General features: G+C 41.1%; 1 protein-coding gene across 2 annotated transcripts in view; it reads right to left on the reverse strand.

Annotated features, from left to right (window-relative positions):
• Positions 1 to 20,890, reverse strand: part of COL4A2 (collagen type IV alpha 2 chain) — a 145,998-nt gene that overhangs the window by 87,013 nt on the left and 38,095 nt on the right. For both annotated transcript variants that reach the window (XM_057397219.1, XM_057397218.1), the window contains one exon: positions 19,259 to 19,339. In XM_057397219.1, the coding sequence (XP_057253202.1) occupies positions 19,259 to 19,339 (81 nt within the window). The remainder of the gene's footprint in view (positions 1 to 19,258; positions 19,340 to 20,890) is intronic.

Here is a 20,890-nt window from a genome sequence, read left to right on the forward strand (position 1 = left end):
AAAAGAAGTTTTCATAAACAAAAGCCATTTTTTAATGTGGTGCATCAAGAGCCATGTTTACTTGTGCTGTTATTTTGCCAGTACCTTATGGTTTAGAAAAGATAAGGCTATTAACGGAATTTAAAATACATATTTTTTGATCTTATTCCACATTAGGAATGAAAGAAAATGTTACTGAACTGTCCTCCCAACTTCCTCTCTTGAGAGGTCAGGCAACTTGGCAATCTATCACTTCTGAAAAAAGTGATAGATTTGTATGTTTGGAGGAGCCACGGCATGTAAGATAAATTATATACAATCATTCAAAATTTTCTGAACTTTGAAAATAAATAATAATTCTATGTCATTAAGAAACCGGTTTGAAGTATTTTATAGCTATTACAGTAAAGCCCTAGAAATCTTCTCATAATCAAAATGCTCAGAGGAATTTCTGTACTTTGACTTTTAACTCACTTTGTTCCTATGCACTGGTTGGCAAACACAGTTCATCCGGGAAATGCGCATACATTTATAGTATTCCCATTTCTCAGCTTTCTGTGATACTTCAAGGGAGTGTTCATGAAAGCAATACCAAGGTACTTGCATGACATCTGGTTAAAAACATAAAAGCACAGAATATTGAAGAGAAGTGAAGGTTTTTTTCTTCACATGCCGTTTTCAACTGTGGCATCTGCTTTAATTGCCTTTGCTCCCAAAGTGTATGATTCACATCCCTTCTCTCCAGAGAAATAAATCTGCAAAACTAGTATGTGAGAACCAGAACATGGATCCTGCTATTTCTTCCCTTTAATCTTGTAAATCTAATGTGGAAAGAATGTATTGGAGTGCTGGTATCTGAAAATGAAGGTGTGGTTCATGGAATGAAATATGTGATGATCTTGAACTCTGAAAACTATAAATTGTTATCTGTTAGTTTAATTGATCTGCCTCTTTATAGCATGCCCTCCAGAAAACAATCAGTGAGCTGGCACATGGAGTCTAGTTTTAAATGAGAAATGCTCCTGTGAAGTTTTCTAACATGAGGGTAAACAGAAATCTGAAGGGACAGGGGATTCTTTAACTCTCCTGGCACTGCCCACACCATTTGTCTGTGCTGGTTCATGGTATAGGTCTGTCCTGGTCTCTGGGCCTGTCTCCTTGGGCACCTGTTTCTTTGAAGGTCTCTTTTTCCTCTCCACGATCCACTAAAGAAAAGGATTTTGTGACAGGGAAGCAACTTTGTCTGAAGTTTGGGCAAGTTACAAACCTTTGTAAAGCAGCACATACTCAGCGAGGGTTTTTACTTTCTGACACTGAAGCATGGTAATATCCCATTGCTTCAGTGTGCCCAAAACCTCACAGCTCCTCAACAGGACCAGGCTTAGTGAAGATGGAGCATCCCATGCTGGGTCTGTGGCATATCCCTGCCAATCCCTTATGTGGAGTGGTGTCAGCCTCACAGAGGCCCGGGTGGGTGCCCACCCCAAAGCTGAGGAGCTCTGGGAGGACCATTCCTATAGCTCCTCTTCCAAACCAGCCTGGGATAGATATGAAAAATGAAAGCAGTTTTCCTGTCCCTCCTCAGCTGGCATTCAGGCAGTGTGGAGCACACCCAAGGACAGCAGGCTGGATGGAGAGGTCAGTATAGGCTGCCAGCTGGAGGTGCTGGAAAAAATGGAAGCAAGGTTGTGAAAATGACAGTGGGAGTCAGAGGAAAGATGGGCCCCGGTGGCACAGGAAGATGGGGACTCAGAGCACCAGCACAAGAAGGGGCTGATTTTTTGAAGAACAACCAACCAACCAACCAACCAACCAATCAAACCAAAACCACCACCAACAAAAAACAACACCAAAACCAAACCAAACCAAACCAAAGGGCAACTGGTGAAGGAGGGACTTTATGGTCAAATGGGAATGCAGATGGCTGCAGTTTAAGTACAGAATAATGCATAAAGGGAAAGCAGCTGGAATAACTGCAACTTTAAACATTTTTTAATACACAATTCTGGATTACACAAGAGGTATATTACACAGGATCGATGACTGACAAGCAGGCTAGGATTTTGTACCTGAATCTGTGTTTCCATCTAAGAGCTATTCCTCCTGTGCTGCTGACTGTCCCCTCTTCTGAAGACAATGTGGAGAGCAGGTGAGGAACAGGTGGTGACTGCCACCTTAGCTGAAAGATATTCAGTGAGTCTAATCAGAGGAGTAAGATGAGGCAAGTTCCCCTTGAGAAGCTTTCACAAATGCGCTGCTCTTCTAATTTCTTGAAAGGGTCCCTAGGTATCTCATTTAATTGAGATACAGAATACCACAACCAAAAGAAGAGGGGTAGAACGCAGAGAATGATCTTGTAAGATAGTGATAAAAGTACCAGCATCCTGAAGTGGTTACAGGAACACACATAGTAGCACACAACGGAAAGTAAATTCAGTGCATTTCAAATTACTCAGGCTCCATATCCACCAGCCACAAAGCAGTAAAAACACGTAACACACTAACAGCAACAGAAGAGATTATATCATATAAGGGACACATCTGACTCTGGCTTTAAGAGAATCCAGAGGAGCACAAATGTCATGCTAAAACCTGGTGAGAGCCAACAGAGCATTACAAGCACCATGGCATTGTACAAAGGCATATGTACTGGCCGTAGACTAAACTGGCCTAAATTTCAGGCTCATAAACAAAGCAGGGGACTGTTTCACAGCCCCCATCAGAATTTATTCTTAGCATATGTATCTGTCTGAATATTCAAAAGTCAGATAGGAAGTAAATGAAATTCATCAGCCATCAGCTGGCCAATGCTCCTGCTTCCTGGAGTGTTTACGGTTGTGCAACATTTCCTCTCACAGGGACAAAAATACTTGGTTACAAGACAAAATGTTTTTTTCAATCACTGGTTCTTAACAACAGTTCATTGCTGAGGTTTTCTTTGCTTTGTCTCTGCTTACCTCATGACACTTTAGCATCTAAACATTAGCAGCTTGTTTGAAAGACTTGCCTTCTCCTTGGTTTACATATCACCATGTACATTTCTGCAATTTTTCTTTCTGACTACCACCCTCTCTTCCTTCCAGCTCATCCTAACCAACTCAAGGAAACTTCTGCTTGTGCTATGATTACACCAAAAGCTTTGTGCCCATGGAAGGAGGCACTTCTAAGAAGGAAGTCTTGACGCTGTTTTGCTTTGTGGAGTAGTAGATTCATATCTCCGGATGGTTTTATCTCAATTCTCCCCTGACAGTCAAATTTAAGCAAAGATGGCTATTTCCTATTTCCACTAAAAGAAACTGAAAGGTTCTCACACAAGGGTAAGCTGAAAACTTAAGCATTTCCCTCCTGGACCTTCTGGAATGTCTTCGTTCCTGTTGCAGCTTTGATATAAAACACCTGGATCTTCCTCTGGTCAAACACAATAAAATCCGCCTGTGATGTCCTTGCTTTCTTACGAAACATGCTTTGTGTCTCTCATGAATTCTTAGATGCTTAGTTAGCTCTTAAAAAGCCAAACCTCACTTTGTGCCAAATTCCAGCTCCAAAAGCTAATCCAACCAGCAACCATGATAACAAGCGAGCAAACTAGAAATGCCCTTCTTGCAGAGCTTCAACCAATTTGTGTCTGGTGGAAACTGCTGCCATCTCTTTAGGAAACACACAGCTGGGGTGGGATGCTTCCCCCAACTTCTTATATGCGCCTGCTGCTAAAGGGATTAATTTACAACACATGCTCAAAGGGTATCATGTACTCACTTAAAGATTCTGGTTAACTGACAGATGTTACAAGATCCTAGGACTGACTTGCTTTCCCACTGAGTGAATTTTGAGGAAGTTCTTTCTTGAACTAAATGGCTATTTAAGGGGTAAGCCCAAGTTTGACTTACATTTCAATTCATGATAAGAACAGATTATAATACATGAGAAAACACAAGCTGACCAGTCTTCTCTAAGAAAACTGTGGTAGATGTTTGAATAAACAAACTGCAGGAATAGAAGAACAATTATAAATTAGGTACTGAATTTCATTATGGAAATGCTTTGAACTGAATTGCTAAAGAACTCAGACTCCACCAGACAGCCCTAACTGCATACGCTTCCCGAGATCTCCAACAGAATTTGGTTTAGAGAATTAGGAATATGAAAAAGATTTTACAGTATGAAAGATCTCTACCTCAAAGATCTCCTCTTGAAGCAAAGGATTCACAAGTGGCTGCAAGAGTGTTCCAGTGATTGTAAATACATGGCAGAAAAGTATGTTTATCCCACAAAAATGAAAAGGATTGCTGTTGATTTAGTACACAGAGGAAGGAACACATTCAGCTTTACAATTACGCTTATTGCAGGAGAGTTTATTCAGCCACTCAGGGTTCTGATTTACACACACAAAACCTCTTTGAAGTCAGTTAAGTTACACAACATATATAAACCAGTATAGGTCTCTGTCTAGGACTAAGAATAGATGGAGAAGGAAAATCCTTACAGGGAGAAGGCAGAAGACAATGTCTGTGAGGGGGAGAGTAAAAGCAACCCATTCTACAGCTGTGTAAATTCACCAAGCCCACAGATTCAGCAGACAATATGATGATGTATTTATACCAGAGTGTTGGGGCTTTTTAAGCAGATAAAAATAATTTTTTTTTTTTTTTTTTTTGAAGTGCACTTACTGAGAATGGTATTTAGTGTTTATTTAGTTTTGGTAAGCATGAAACAGTCATACTTAGGCAGGACACTGGCCTAAGCTTCTAAATAATTTCACAGGACTGAAATTATTTAGAGGCTTTTGGATGATTAAATGTATATATGCTTGATACATTTAGCAGTGGCTAGCACAAACTATTACTTAATAAAACTATTACTTTGTAATGGTATCTTTGATGGCTATACTGACTTTACTAGAGAGTACTCCTGTGTGTAGCAGAGATATGAGGCCCTCTACCAAGGGCTGGACATCCTGAGGATGGAAGGGACAGGAGGGTCTTCTTCCCCTACGGATGCTTCCTGGTGAAGCAAATCGATCATCCTCCTTGGCCTTGGTGGTAGCCACAGATCCAGACTAAGCCCAACAGACCTGTTCTCCACTTCCTTGTATCCAGAAAAACTTAGGCAGTTTCAGAGGCACAATGGAGGAGGATGGCAGCCCAGGGGGCATGAGAAGCAAGCCTGTTTTCTAGCACACTTGATTGCACATCAGGCCACAGAGGTGCTGGATCTTGCCCTGCATCTTTGACATCACTCCAACGCATACCGTTCCTCTTCTTAAGTGATGCTTGAGCCACTGCGCCAGTAGGAAAATATGCCACTACACACCTGCTGGGCGCTGAGAAAATAGCCCTAGAGGTGTAGGGGGTAGCAGATTCCTGCTGAGACACTGACCATGGCAGTGCCAAGGCCAGCAGTGGGATGAGGGCTGTGCTTCTGACGGCCGTGGCATGGCAAGTGTTAGGTACCAACCTGGGGCACCACCATCATGTCTCCTTTTTCCTCTTCCCTTTCTGCCCAGAAAAAATCCTTTCATTTCCCACCGTGGATGAGCCGTGCCAGTATCTCAAAATGAGTGAGCTGGGCAATAGGTGGGGATTGAGAGAAAAAGAGAAGGGGAGGGAGGCAATGGCTGCTGCTGCCCCAGCACCCCTGTTACCTGCTGGGGGCAAGAAGAAAGCAGTGGGGCCTGGTGGCCTCCTGCTCTGCACATGGACCTCACTCTGCACATGGACCCATCCATGATTGTGGGTCTACAGGTCTAAGTAGTCTGCATTTTCGCCTACAGGCACAGGAAAACTCACTTTTTAAGCAGTTTTCTGTGGTGGCCAAAGGTCTGCTGCAGCTATATTTTATGCTGACATTTTTCAGATGGCTTTACAATTCACCAAGTGGTTTTCTTAGACATGGCTCCTCTCCTCAGGCTGCTCTGCTGTTCTTCTGGGGGGTGTAATGTTTTTCTCCAGTCTCCTTTGATGATAAAACTCTCTTCCCCTTTGAGAAGGCTTTGTGGTCTTTCCCCCCTTCTCTGTTCTACTGAGTTCTGGGTCTCTCTCCATGAACTTCTCTAATTTTAAGGCCATTATTTAATTGCCTTATAATAAACTGACTTCCATTTTGCATTTATATTTCATAGCACATCTGCAGCCTTTGAGATTTCACTGCATGGATGTTTCAAACCACACCATAGGATCTTGGCAGTCACACATGACTTCAGAGATTTTATACACATATATCTGACGTACAGAGGAAGTAATTAAACCATATGGACCTCTCCCATACAGCAGGAAGCACAGCAGAAATCTTCTCACTTGATTTATTATAACCTTATGTCATTTAGCAAAACCAACTTTGCAACTGTTTGAAGGAAATAAGCCAGCTGAGGAAGAGAGAGGACCTGCACGGGAGCTGTGGCTCAGGCAATCTGAGCCGTTTTGCATGCCTGTGGCTGTACAGTGCAGTCAAGACCTTGCTGGCAGCAGCAGGTATGAGCTAGAAGAGTGCAAACTCTGCAGTTTGGTTTGTGAGATTTTGTAACAATAAGGAAAACAAATGCATCTGTCCTCAGCCTCCACATTTACTTCTTCCTCAGCTCTGATGGCAGAGGCTAAGGAGGAGGGGCTGCAGGGGACAGCATCAGAAACTGTCCCTTGTCACACAGGGGGACACCACCCCTCTATCCTCCAGCCTCGCTCTGTGCACACAGGCTGAGGAAGGATGAGGCTGGGCTCAAGCAATTTAGCCTGTCCTGTCTGCAGAGCACACTGATGGTGAGGGAATGGCCCCTACAATCTCTGCCACTGTGCAAAGCACCTAGCAAATATAAATAAAATAAAATAAAAGCTATGGGAAAGGGTGCAAGATAGTGTTACACCGCACATCGGTGCCAAGCTTGTGGAGGAGTGTGCTGTGTAATGGAAAGGGAGTTAGTCTCACGGCAATATAGTGGTAAGGGAATACTCTGCAGTAGCAGTACAGTCATATTTGAACTAAAGAGCTTCCTGTGGAAAGTATGTTCTATCCGGAAACTCACATGCCAGTTCTTGCCCTCACTAAATACCATAATAATGAACATATATGGGTCCAACACCCACAGTGTTGTGTGGTGCCTTTGGGCCCTTCGCTGTTGGAGACCTTATCCACTGGAAAGAAGCTGTCACTGTGCCCCTCTGCATGCTGCTACCTCTGCCATTAATGTGGAAGTGCTAGCAATGCTCTTGGCACTGTAAAAAGAGACACACACAGCCAGATCCTACCCCAAGGAGGTCACATCCTAACACAGCCAAGCACAGCCAGCTGTGAAGACCACCGCATCCTGCACTGCAGAGGGAAGAGTTCATCTCACAGAACCAGCTTCTCTCATTCCCCTTCCAGGCCACCAAGAAGGGAAGTTTCTTACAGGAAGCCTTCACCATGAAAAGGGTGGTGAAATGGCAAAGGAAAAGGTGTTATGTACTTGGAGCAGATAACAGAAAGGTCATAAAAGAAACAGAGTAGAAGTAAAGGAACTAGGAACTGAGAAAAAGCCAAAAGCAAGAGGTGCTTTATAGGGGAAAAAAAGGGAGTATTTGGATCAGAATAGAATAATACAGACGCATCCAAGCCCTTATTAGACTGGACAGAAAGACTATATTGGCTGCTGTACTCTGAATAGATTGAAGCAGTACGTGTACTGGGGAGGACAGCAAGCACCAGAACTTTCTCTTTCTACTTTGCCAATGTCCTTGGGGCCAAATAAAGTTGCTTTTAAAGAAGTTATAAGGTTTGATAATATCTCTTCAATCAGTGATACTGTATTTGCAAAAATTAGTGTTACTAATAAAACAAGCAATACTTAGGCATAGAATTTCATCAAAAAAACCATGACCTATATTAAAAAAAAGAAAAACAACCCCAAAACACACACAAAAAAAACCCAACAACCCTGAAGAGCTTTTCTTTACTGGCACCTATGACAGCACTAGACAGAAAGGAATCCAATAGATTAATACAGTCTTTTCATAGGCAAATAATTTTAGCTTGTGGGAAAAATAAATGCAGCATGGATGTTTTATTTGTGTTTGCAGCTTATTCATTATCTACAGCTGTTCTCCATGCCTAAAACACAGACTTCTATCCTTCAAGATTGTCTTTCTGCATGCTCCAAAAATGAATATATAATTTTAAGATATTTTAATGCTTGTCATCCTTTTCCTGATGAATGTAATGGAAGCACTTACATAGACTTCAACAGCCCTGCTCATTACACACTGAAAAGTACTTGTAAACCTTAGGTAAAAACTGAGGTAAATAAGGAATATTTATTCTCTTTTAAGTGTCAGTAAGAAACTGCTGAGAACGGGCTTGGTCTGTCCCAGCAGATACTATTCATGATGACTGACTGCCCATTCCCACATTCCTGCTCTCTCCAGGTCAGACTCAAAGGATTCCACTAATAGTTTGGTACTTACCAAAGGAAAATGGGTCAATGTTACTTGCTCCCATGTGACAAAAATAGAGAAAATAGAAACAAGCACCATTTGAGAAACTTGTAAAGCCTTGGACACATGTCATGAGAAACATCTACGCTCTCTTGAGTGTAATTTCAGTGCTAAAAGATGAGCTGGATTATCCTCCTTGGACGCCAGTGTGAGCTACCCAGTTACAAAGCATGACTATCACCCACTCGCTGCATGTTGTTTAAACTCCTGCTCACAGTAAGCAGGAATTGCAAAACTTGACCAAAAGCACAAAGAATATTTCTGTGCAGTAGTTGCACTGTCTACCAGAAGCCAAAGCCTGAAGGTATAACCAAATGGACAGTATATTTGTCCTAAACCAATCTTAACAGCACATTTCATTTCTGTAATGAAGTGTAACAATATGTGAAAACCAAACAAAAATATCAATGATACATGAGAATGTACTGTACTTGTACAGTCTTGTTTTATCTTCTGCGATAAAATTGTTCTTCATTCCTTACTGTGATTTCTCTTACTTTTTTCTCCATCTCTCAATTAAATTTGTGATATGCGGATGGCCAAATACACTCTTAAAAATGCTGCCCTCAAATTGAATTCCTAAAATAACAGAGAAATACCTTCTCAATTTATCAGCAAACTGCAGTAAGATCTGTTTTCTTATTTGAGTGTAACAAGCCCATAAATCAATAGAATACGTAGGTAAAGCAAGAGGAATCAAATGTTTTCTTTTCAACACAAGAGCTGGATCCACGTTACAAATAGTCAATCCAGCACATTTATTTCAGTCGTAACTTTGTTTAATCTACAACCTTGGTATTCATTTTGATTGATTACACTAATTCTTGAGCTTTATCCAACATTTTTGAATTGTTCTCCCATCACACCAGCTGAGATTGCAAAGGTTTTTGATAAAAGCTCGCAGGAGAAGTAACTGCAAAGATCTAACCTGGATCAATGGACTTTAGAGAGTAAAGTGCAGTATTTGTACAAATGCTGAAAACCTGTAGTTATTTTGGTGGAGATAATGTATGTAAATACATATAAGTTTCAAAAGATGAAGTTAAAAACGTAAGTAAAATAGTGTATGTGTCCTTTTGACTGCCTTTCAGTCAAATATCATTCTTTTTCTCCTGTACAGTTAATTTGAACAGATTTTGGAAGAATTTTGCTTTCAGGGCTGGAGCAAAAGACAATTGCACAAGAGAGTGCAATCTGTTAGCATGGGATGGGCTTAACAATACTGTAGTCCTTTAGATTACAAATACATACAATTTTTTAAGATTAGGATTCAAACAATGGTTCTTATCTGTCTGAATCAGAAATGCTCTGCAAAAGAAGAAAAGAATAAAAATGAGGGAAAAATAATTTTTTGGTCAACGTGTATTTTGCTTGATTTGAAAGAAAGACTCCATTTGAGTTTATTTCACCCTTTAAACATTCTTTATTGTATTCTGAATATTTACAAATGAAAATGTGATTTTGGTGTGAAAATTTAATTGCGTTCCTGCATATATTCGAACAAATCACTCTGCTTCTTCTTACATGGTTTGTATTTTTCATTTGAAAAAAATTCTGAGGAAAACTTTTCACCGACTCTTCCCACATCTCAGATTTTGTGTAGAATGAATATATGGAAGCAGGATTCATTGCTTCTTGCTCATGGGAAAGTTATCTAACCTCCTTCCACCAGTTCAAAAAGATCTCTGATGTTGATTAAACATGTATAAACAGAGCTAAAAGAAAAAGGAAACATGCATGCTTCACTCAAAAAAATGTCAGGACAAATGTACTGAAGACCAGCAATTAGCAACCAGCATGAGTACCCCACTACAGATAGTCAGTGTATCCCAGGTTAAGCAATTTTCACTAAATAAAACATTAGATCATAAACCAGTCAGTAAGTTTCAGACTGACTCAAGTTCAAGTTCTGTCAAGCAAACCTGTACCCTGCCTGACTTCAGTAGCTAACTCTAAAGATTATGGGCCTGTTTACTGCTAACAGCTCCTTAAATTAAGCCTTTAGCCTAAGATTTAGATGCCAATGGAACAATATCAAGACTTTAGGGATTCATGTACGCTGTCAAGACCTTGTAAGGCAGTGTTTTGAAAGTATAAATGTAAACAAAAGTGTGCATTTAAAACTGTACCCTCAAACACGTGTGTAAAAGGAAACTACTCTTGTATCTGAAAGCAGAATTTAGCTTCACAGTTAAACACTTTTATATGCTAACACTCTTCCTGTCTTTTGTAGCCACCAGTAAACTGCTTTCCAGTACTACTCTAACTAGAGAAAAAAAGGAAAATTAAATCTTAATGTACCATACCAGATTTGATTACAGTATTGAAAAAATGAAGGTTGCCTCCTTGTTCATGAATAATGCTTATTAGTATTACAGGTATTTTGCTTTTAAATCTGCTGCCATTACAAATACCTCTCCTCTGAGGGCAGCTCCTCTTCCTGGAAATTTCCAGAGACTTAACCTTGGCCTATAAAGCAATGTGAAGTTTTGAAGCATCATTTTTTGGTACTTCATATCCATTCTAGTGCAGAATCTGACAATACTTAAGAAGACACGAGTAAGTTTGCTCCCAAACACTGGAGAGCAAACAGGATGCTTTTCAAACCATTCCTGTCTTGGGAAAGTAAGAACAAAAAGACAAAGACAAGCAAGGGCAGGCCACTGCAAGGCATGAAAGCTTTGTGAATTTTTTGCTTGCATGATCACTGGGTTTCTTCTGGTGGTGAGTTCATGTTTAGGTGTTTGCTGAGTGGCTTCCTGGAGCGGATGAACTGGCAAGGTGGTTCCTTGACCTTTACTATGCAGGAGCTTCCACAACAGAGGAGCTTACATCAGCCTGTATATAGAGGCTTAGGTCAGCTTGCCTTCTCCTCAAGACCCCTAAGCACATCAGTGAGGCCAGATCTTGCTTGTTGCTACTTGGTTTAACACGGGTAGAGCAGGGAAAGGGAAAAGTAATCCCAATCCCTTTTCAGTGGAGAAGTTAGACTGATAGAAATATCCAAGAGCTAACAAATTGTAAGCTCAGGATGCAGGCAGATGCTGAGCAACAGAAAAGAGACACTCTTCAGCAGAGTGAAAGGTCTGTTTTTACTGATCTATAGAAACATAGAATAGCTTGTGTTGGGAGGGACCTTTAAGACTACCTAGTTCCAACTGCCCTACCATGGGCAGGGACACCTTCCACTAGACCAGGTTGCTCAAAGCCCTGTCCAACCTGGCCTTGAACACTCCCGGGGATGGGGCAGCCACAGCTTCTCTGGGCAACTTTGGCTGGAGCTTGCAGCAGAGAATGGGCAAAATTTGTAAGTGCTTCTACAGCAGTGTTTGAGATCTAAAAACCAAGGTTACAGAACTATACTAATTGGCAACAAACAACACCCCTGATATAACAGACATCTCATGCTGGTGAAATGAGAAAAATCAGTGGCATACAGAACTGCTACGCTGTCTAATTTACATAGGTGACAGAAAATATGGATACAGCCAGAGAAGTGGCACAGCATGTGAACACTAAAACAAAGCGTAACAGAAAAAAAACCACTGAGGGCAATGGGAAGCATTAGCGAATCCTTGTGAGGGGAAATAACAGAAAGGTAGGATTTGGTTTATATTTAGGACTCCCCTGTTAAAAGACACTGATCACAAAATACTCAGTGAAATTAGAGAAGCTTCACAACTAGGTCAGGTAGCAATACTGGCAAATTCCAACTACCAATGTATTGTCAGGCACAATGCCTCCTCCCAATGAGATAAGGAGAAAGAACTTTCAATACAGCAACTGGTCACTTAGTGGTGAGCTCTGGGACCCATAAGAAAGGTTGCAGCTCTGGGTTTAGTCTTGAGTGCTGCACAGGACCTGCTTCAAGAGGTACTAGTGGAAGAACTGCTCTGTAAGAGCTTCACAATATAACTGAACTTAATGCTCTCATGGGATGGAGTAAGCCAAATAAATACCTCACACAGATATCTAATTTAAGAAGGGGAAATACATAAAAATCACAAAAATAGAAGCCTAAAGCAACCTGGAGGATTTTCAAAAACACTGTATTAAAAGCCCTGGTAAACTGTGTGTCACATATCAAAAAGAAAGTAAAACAGTTCAATAAAAACCCTGCACAGCTCATAAAAAAAGCTAAGAAGGCTATCATAGGGAAAAAGGTTAGCATTTAAAAAAATTGCTGAAATGAACATGAAAGCTCATAAAAACCAGATCAAGAGTAAATGGCTACTAGGATGGCTAAAAAAGAATGTGAGTATTTTGCAGAAGATCATCAAGACGATAGTAAAAAGTTGTTTAAAGAAAAGCAAGAAGCCATCAAGGGAAATAGTAGTACCAGACTATGCCAAAGGCTTGTAAGGGGCACTTTGGGATGATAAAGCCATAGCAGAGAAGTTTATTGACTTCTTTGCATAGGTCTTAACTGCTGAAGGTGTTTGAGAGGGTCCCAAATCCAAGCTATTTTTGAGCCAGATTAATTTCAGGTAAATATAAAAATATAGAATCATAGAACCATAGAATCAAATCATAGAATAGTTAGGGTTGGAAATGACCTTAAGATCATCAAGTTCCAACCCCCCTGCCATGGGCAGGTACACCTCACACTAAACCATCTCACCCAAGGCTCTGTCCAACCTGGCCTTGAAAAAGTATTAGATAAGATACAGATATATATATTAAATATAAAAGTAGTAGGTAAAATATGCAAGGCAGGTGTTACTAAGTGAGTGAACAGGAGCAGGTGATATTCGCCTGTGAATTCTGAAAGAACTCAAGTGTGAAACTGCAGAGTTGCTGGTCAAGGTGTGTAACCCATCATTACAAACCGCCACTGCAACAGCGGGCAGCTGCTAACCAAGCTCCCATGTGGAAAAGAGAATCAAGACGAGACCCTGTATATTACGAGACAGTTTATCTGACTTTCCTGCTTGGAAAAGTTATAATCTGCCTTAAAGAATACAATAACTGAGCACAAGGATAAGCATGGTAAAGCAGGCCCTAATGACAGTAATGTATTTGGTTTTTCAAAATGGCTTTGACAAAATACTTCACCAAAGCTTTTTAAAATAAATTCCCTAAGGGTTGCAAGAGAGGTGCTGTTATGGACTGAAGGCTGTTAAAGGGTAGGAAGAATAGTGCTTGATGGTCACATTTCAAAATGAAGATGCAACAGCAGTGGGTCCTCTCAGACATGGGTGCTGGAACTGGTTTTAGCAAAGACTTCAACAGTGATCAGAAGGCACTGAACTGTGAAAAATCCAAGTCTATACATGATACTAACCTCTCTTAGATTGTTAAATGTGATGTTGGTAAAGGAGGATGGGGAGATCTAGTGATCTCCCATGTTGGGACATCCAGAAGAACCCCACCACACTGGGTGGGCAGATAAGCTTCAGTGTTGAGGGGCATCAGGAACGGTACTGTGGAGAAAACAGAGGATGTCAACTTGCTGCTAAGCAAGACCTTGGTGCACACATAGTTGTGTGTGCTGTGTACTGTTCTTGTCTCTCACAGAAGAGAGAGAAAAATAAAGGGACTAAGGGTTGGAGTGTTGCCTTCAGAAGAGAACCTAAAAAAGGCTGCCACTCTTCCTTTTGGATAGGAAAAAGCTGAGAGGGAATATGACTGAGATTTACAAAATTAGGGAAGCAGTTAATAAGGTAAATGCTGAGCTGCTCTTCCCAAATCTTATAGTACTAGAAATAGGGTGTACTTGATGAAATCAGAGGGAGATTGAATTAGAACAGGTTGGACAGTGATCTTGCATTATTTGAGTAGTTCAACCCTTAGTGTCACTGGAGGTTGTGAACAAATACACTTACAACAGCTTCAAAAAGGAATGAAGACAAATTCAGGGAGAAACAAAGATACTGAAGGAACATACAAGTAGGGTGATCTTGGGTACAAAGGAAATAGACTGCGCAAAGTTGCCAGACCTCTGTGCTCCCTGTAAATAGCATCTCCTACTGCTACTGCCGGGGAGACAGTAGCGGACTAGAGGAATTACTGATCTAATTTGAGAAGACCCTTCTTATGTTCTTATTTTGTAAAAACAGTAAAATATCAGATTTCATCAGCTATATCAACTTACACTAACAGTTACAAAGGAGCTACTGCCATTATACCAGCTTAGAAGCCAGTTAATTGTGATGCTCAAGAATTACACTAACAGTTGATAAAATAATTTTATTGGATTTAAACATTTTCCTAAGATATAAAAATGGAATTGACTTAAGAACATTTTAAGTGCTGTATTTTTTTTTACTGTTTGTTTGTTGTTTTTCTTTTTAATTATAAAGAGAAACTTCTTCTAGATCTATCCCATGTGTTAAGATTTAAACTTGCATGGAAAATGCTCGTAAGTAAAGATCAGACACTAGACTTCACAACTCTATAGCACTCAAAAGCAGACGGGATAGCTTACCCTTGGCCACCTCATTAGTGTAAGCAATGGAACAGATATCTGTAATGGAATTATAATGAACCCTCATGTCAGTCTTAGTTAAAAAGAAATGTTTAGGCATTCCCCAAAAGTGGCCTTTGTGGAGGGACTTGAAGCTGTCTTTTCATTTCACAGTTTGCATTATTCCAGCCCCTAGGAAAAACAATGGCTAAGCGGCTCAAGCACTGTTAGATGCTTGACTCAGAAAGTATAAAGCCAGATTTCAATAGAGTGCATTTTCTCACTCTATAGAAAGATCAAAAAGATTTCTACTCACTTCCACTTTCTACAATGCCTTCTAGGTTGATTATGAAGTGAAGTTGATTATGAACTTCAATAGGTCAAACAGCTGGCCACTGTACTGGAAGGAATTACCGTTTCCTACATAAGTGCATTAATGTTTAACAGATTCTAGGAGTGCATATATTGTACCCTGTGCAACATATGGTTTGCAAAGAACTATAAATCTCAACATTTTGTTTGCAAAAAAACAAATAAAAAAAAAAACCCAAACAACCAAAACCAAACAATCCCCAAAAAATAAAATAGAGGAAAAATAAAAAAAACGAAACAAGAAGTTTTTAGTTTGTTGTTTTTTTTTTTTTACCCCTTTAATTCAGGGTTTCCGTTTCATTCAAAGCAAGGTTTCAACACCGTATCAGTGCTTCTCTTTTCTCCTTTCTGTCTTACCCAGGCACCTGGGTACTCCTTACAGTATTTTCTCCACATGTAGCTTAGGGAGTGGTTGTCTGTTGTGATAGAAGAACAACTTAGGAGAAGTTGTCTTAGGAGAAAATAAGAAGATGAGTCTGTCTAATCATAGGGAGAAGATGAATCTGTTGTCTTTCCAAGTTTTCTTGCCATGTGGATTTGAACACTCCTCTAGGAGCTTCACTTCTCGATGGAACTTGGCTGAGCTTTTTGCCAGCTGTGAGAAGGGGAGATGAGGGTGAGGCTGGGCCCCTAGCTTGACTGCTGCAGCCCCAGCTCCAACCACCTGCCTAGTTGCAAGGTATGGTTAAATGGACTTGATATTTTTATCCAGCTAACAGTAAATAGTACCTCAGTTAAAGTAAAATAACTAGGCTACAGTGAAAAAAAACAAAGACCAGAATGCCATTAGACACTAGAAAAGACACAGCTTATGGAAGAAGTTCCTTTTACTTTTTTTTTCCTCTGAAGGTGTGAACTGAAAATTGAGACAGGAGGTGGAAACCTCAAAGGGATTGGTTGTGTGTGGCCCAGGAAAGACATTCCTTAGAGAAACTTCCCTGAACAACAGCTCAGCATTTGCTGTGAACTATGAAAACTATGTTTGTACATGGTTATCAGCAATATCCTATGATTCTCTGAACATTTTAATTTGACCTGTCCTCCTGGGAATGAGGCAGAATGTGCTTTTCACAGCCCTGGGAGCAGCTCTGACGAGAGGCACGAGGTTGTAGGTTAGCTGCTGTCTTTGCCTTGCTATAGCAGCTCCCCCAGTGCTACAGCAGGCAGATGAAGCTTCTGCTGTTTCATCTTCCCGTCCCCAGCAGATTTCATTGTGCTGTGTCTGAGCCTAGGGAAAGCTGCAGGGCTGAGTTCACACACCTCTTTCCAGTAGGCCTGCTAGATGCATGCTCTAATTCATGCTAGGTGGCCTTTTGTCCCTAAAAACTGCCTGTTTGAACCAGGATTCAACTTTCGTGTGCCTTCGTGCCTAATCTCATCAGTCCCAAGCCCACAGCAGTGTAGACAGAAGCTCAGGGCTTCCAGTTGTCCTGCATCTGGACACCTGGCACAAACTACCAAAGCCTGGCTGAATCCTCACACATCTACACAGTGCCTCTCTGTTTCTAGCGCAGATCCCCCAGAAGGTATCAGTGGAAATATTTTGTAAAGAACACTTTTTTAAAAACAAAAGCCATTAGATTAAGACAACAAATAAAGAGAAGCATCTTTATTTAAATATCTTTATTATCTTAAATAAAGCCTTTATTTAAATGCTGTACCTTCAGACTGTAACTGAAACAACAGAAAATGAAGTAGAAGCACATATAAATAAAAAGTAGGTATCTCTTCAGACCTTTTCTACTTTCATAGTTTGCAACTGTATTTACCACTCCAATGAATTTACTTCATTCAACAGCTTCTGATATGCATTCATTAGCAGCAATCCAAAGAAAGTGTTTTTGTTTGCCTGGTTCTGAGAGAATATCCAGGAGATGGTGGAGCTGACAGCTGACTGCAGACCCTCACGGTGCTGCTCCCACCCTAGCTCCAGATGCCCTGCAAGTGACAGCTCTGTTGCACCTAAGGTAGTCACTGCAGAAGCAGGCTCTGACAGAGTGCTTCAGGCACTCTTACAAGTGCAAACATGCAATATGTCTATTGTGCATGTAATGAGTCACTTTGAACAGCAAACGTGTGTCATGCAGAGATTTTGTAGGACATTTTGTAGAAACAAATATTCCCATTGAGGATTAGCATGAGACCAGAAGCAAGACCAACACTGATCCTTAAACCAGATGTTTAACAGAGGTTGTGACATCTGAAGAGATGAGCAGACACAGAATACATGCAGTGTATGCTGACTCAGAATGAGGCATGTCATTTCAGAGTTAAAATACTATTTTTGAAGTGGTGTAAAATTCTTTACATCACTTTCCCCAATACTGCTTCACATCTTGCACAATTTTCCACAAGTAGCAAAACATAATTTATCTTTTGTAACATCCTCCTTTTCTCCTTTTTAATGTCTATTTAAAGGGAGGCCAATGTGAGTACTTACTGGGGTTACTTACTTCCCTGGGATAAATCAAAGAGTGAGAGTGGTAAGTACATAAAATCTGCCCTTACCTTCCAATCTAGATACTAAGCAACTCACTGGGAGCTTCTCATCAGTGGCACCTGACTGGTTCTCTACTCTGATAACTTAGTATTTTTCGCTTTTCTAAACTATGCATTTACTTTCTAGCTACGTCTTTTGTCCTGTAGACTTGGCAGTTTGAAATTAAAAGTTATTCAGTCAAGAAGGAATGTGAAAAATATTTCACTCAAGAAAGTTGTAGTTTTGCAACAAGTATTTCCACAAACCCTAACAAGTACATCCATGCTTTGCTTTTAGAAGCCAAAAAATTGACACTGAAAAGGCATAGCAATGTCATGCTCGAGGCCATTTCATACAGCATTAGTTTGTGACTTACAGAGCCCTTGGAGGGAAGTGGCAGGAGGCACTCGCCAAACTTCATGTGTGGGATGATGAGGGTAAGGCAGTAACAGCTGGAGGGAGCCTCACTGGAAGCTGTCTCAGGGGAGGACTTGTTTGTCCTCAGCTTCACGAGTTTGCCATTAGCTTAATGTAATGGAAAGCAGACCATGAGAGGATCATGGTCAGGGGATGGGAGTATCACCATTACAGTACTTATGGCATGGTAACCCCAGAATCATCTGACTTCCATGGAGACAATGGGACTTCTGCTGTAAACAAGAATGTTCCTCATCTCCCACCTACACTGTGACTTTCTTACTATCTCTTTCTCCACTCAGACGTGGAGTCAAGCTTGAGGAATGCAATGGGAACAGGAACTGATGTTTCGCTGCATGGAGGGAAGGCAGAGAACTAAAGAATCTTATGAAGTTTATGATAGCAGAAGGAGCATATGACCTGCCACCACGTCTCTTGCCTGACCTATTCTTAGAGATGGGTGGATGGAAAAGGCTGAGTCACTGTCTCAGCTGCAGAAGACCAAGCTGTGCAGAAGGAGCCTGCCAGCCGGGGCTCCAAGCCATACAGGATAAGGAACTGCCCTATTTCTTGGAGCTCTTTGCAGCAGGTGGCTAAACCCCTCCACCCCATGTCCCTTTCTCTGCCTCATTCTTCACTATTCCCTAAAACAAAGAACAGACTATCAGCAACAGCCTAATGCCAGTAGTCCCAAGCAGTTCCCTTCTAGCAGAGATTTCAGGTTTTGCAGGCCTGGCTCCCTTTCGCTTTAATGGAAATCACATGTATGTTATAGCTTTTCATGAGATGCCATTTTGTTAGAAAGACTTCAAGAACATTGCTGAGTGATTTTGTCCATATTCATTTAGCACTGTCACAAAATGCAGTGATACTGTAGAACATAACATCCCTAAAATTCTGATCTGATCAGCTTGTCGTGGCTATTAGGTCCCTCGGCCCTGATCTTTGAGAGAAGAACCTGCCATATTTCATAACACTGCATTTCTTCAAATCTACAAGCTCTTGAGGAAGTAAGACGAAACAACAGTAACCTTTTCCTGAAAAAGAATAATTGTTTGAATACTCTAGCAGACTGATGCAAGTCCACCTTTATGAAACAACATTGAACATCAAGAATGTTTTACAGGAAAAAATGTTACTTACACGGCTTCCTTTTTCAGGGAAGCACTGACATCCTCCACTGCAATCTCTGCCTCCACATGGTCCTGTGTACGTCTTCCCACCCTGCAAACCAGAACACACATAAAATGAAAGTTAAAAGATATCAGCCACAATACCTAGCACAGCACAATAAGCTTTGATTAACAGGCTTGCTGAGAACTTGCCCAAGCAAAGTCCAGGATTAGATCTATGACTTCCAGTTGAAACTTCTTTAATCTCTGCTTAGAAGCAGCCATGAGTGGCTTTCCAGTTCTTGGAGATCAAGAAATATAATGCTACTGTATTATTTTCCCTTCACATTTTCAAAACATTGCAGCTCCATGATGAGCAGTATCTCGCACATCTTTTTGACACATGCAACAGATATCGTATCACAGAAGTGCAGCTGCTTGGATTCTTCAGGGACAAGGACTAAGTCCTAGGTCACGATGCAGCACATCCTTCTATGCATGCTCTAAATCGTTGCTATACTTTAAAATATTTATGGGTGGACATAAAGGAAGATGTAAGTATCAGGTTCAAAACCATAAGCCAAACTCCTGCTCTCTCCTCTTCAATGACTATCTATTCTAGAGGTACCTAAAACCTGCTAGCAACCAACCACTGTGACCTAGAAGTCAGACACAGATTAAGTAGATGGCTGCAGTTACATCTCTCTTGCCTGTCCAGAACCACCTTGGCCTGGGCTGAAAATGCATGGATCACAAAATATGCACCATTCCGTGTAAATCCTTGGATGGTCTTCAACAGGCAGGCCAGCTCTGATTACACCTAGCACACTGCCTGCACGAAATGCAGCAGCCACAGTCACTCTTGTTCAGAAATTTGAACAGCAGAGATGCTGGGCATGCTGTTGTATGACTTTTATAACTGTAACTTAAGCATTAGGAATACTGTGAAGACCAGCCTGAAGCCCACCTAAGCCCAGGGTTTTGAAAACTTGAAAATGCCCCATCAGCCTAGTAAGTAAACTGGGAAAGGAGAAAGGGATTTCTTGTTGCTATTTCTAAGCCTGGTTTGCTGCGCAGCAGTTAATGGAGCCAAAAGAAAAAGAGAGAAGGATGTCTTGGAGGCGCAGCTCCTCAGTCAGGGTGGCTGCTAATTTTCATGTGCACTGCTCCTTGGACAAAACTCAAGGCACCCCAACTGCAGGATACAGGTTCTATGTGGCTTGCTCCACTACTGGATGGAAAAACCCTGAATCCTTTGTTGCACTGCAGCAGGAACAAATGGTCCCTTCACCCTTCCTGCCCTTTCATAGCTTGAGCTGGAAGGGAGGTGACAGTGGTATAAACAAGCCCTCAAACAAGATGGGTGCTCTATGCTGTTGCTTAAATAGGCTCTGATGCTGCTGTTCCTGCCTGTAGCCCTGACTCTAGGACCTAAAACAGAGAAGGACCAACACTGCCACACTTTGCATTTTTCACATGTCTCTTAGTAATCCCCTACTCAACACCTGGGGTTGTGGGTCACATTTCTCAGGTACCCACTCCTGCTGCTACACTACCGAGAACCTGAAAACAGTTCAGAGCTTTGGATTTCTCCCTGGGAGACAAATGAATAAAAGATATGGAGCAGGTACCAGGCATTGCCTAAATTCTCCTTTGGTCATAT

This window comes from Pezoporus wallicus, unplaced genomic scaffold (genome assembly GCF_028554395.1).
Source record: "Pezoporus wallicus isolate ANWC-B61680 ecotype Strahan unplaced genomic scaffold, APGP_CSIRO_Pwel_v1 contig_1851, whole genome shotgun sequence".
Lineage (NCBI taxonomy): Eukaryota > Metazoa > Chordata > Aves > Psittaciformes > Psittacidae > Pezoporus > Pezoporus wallicus.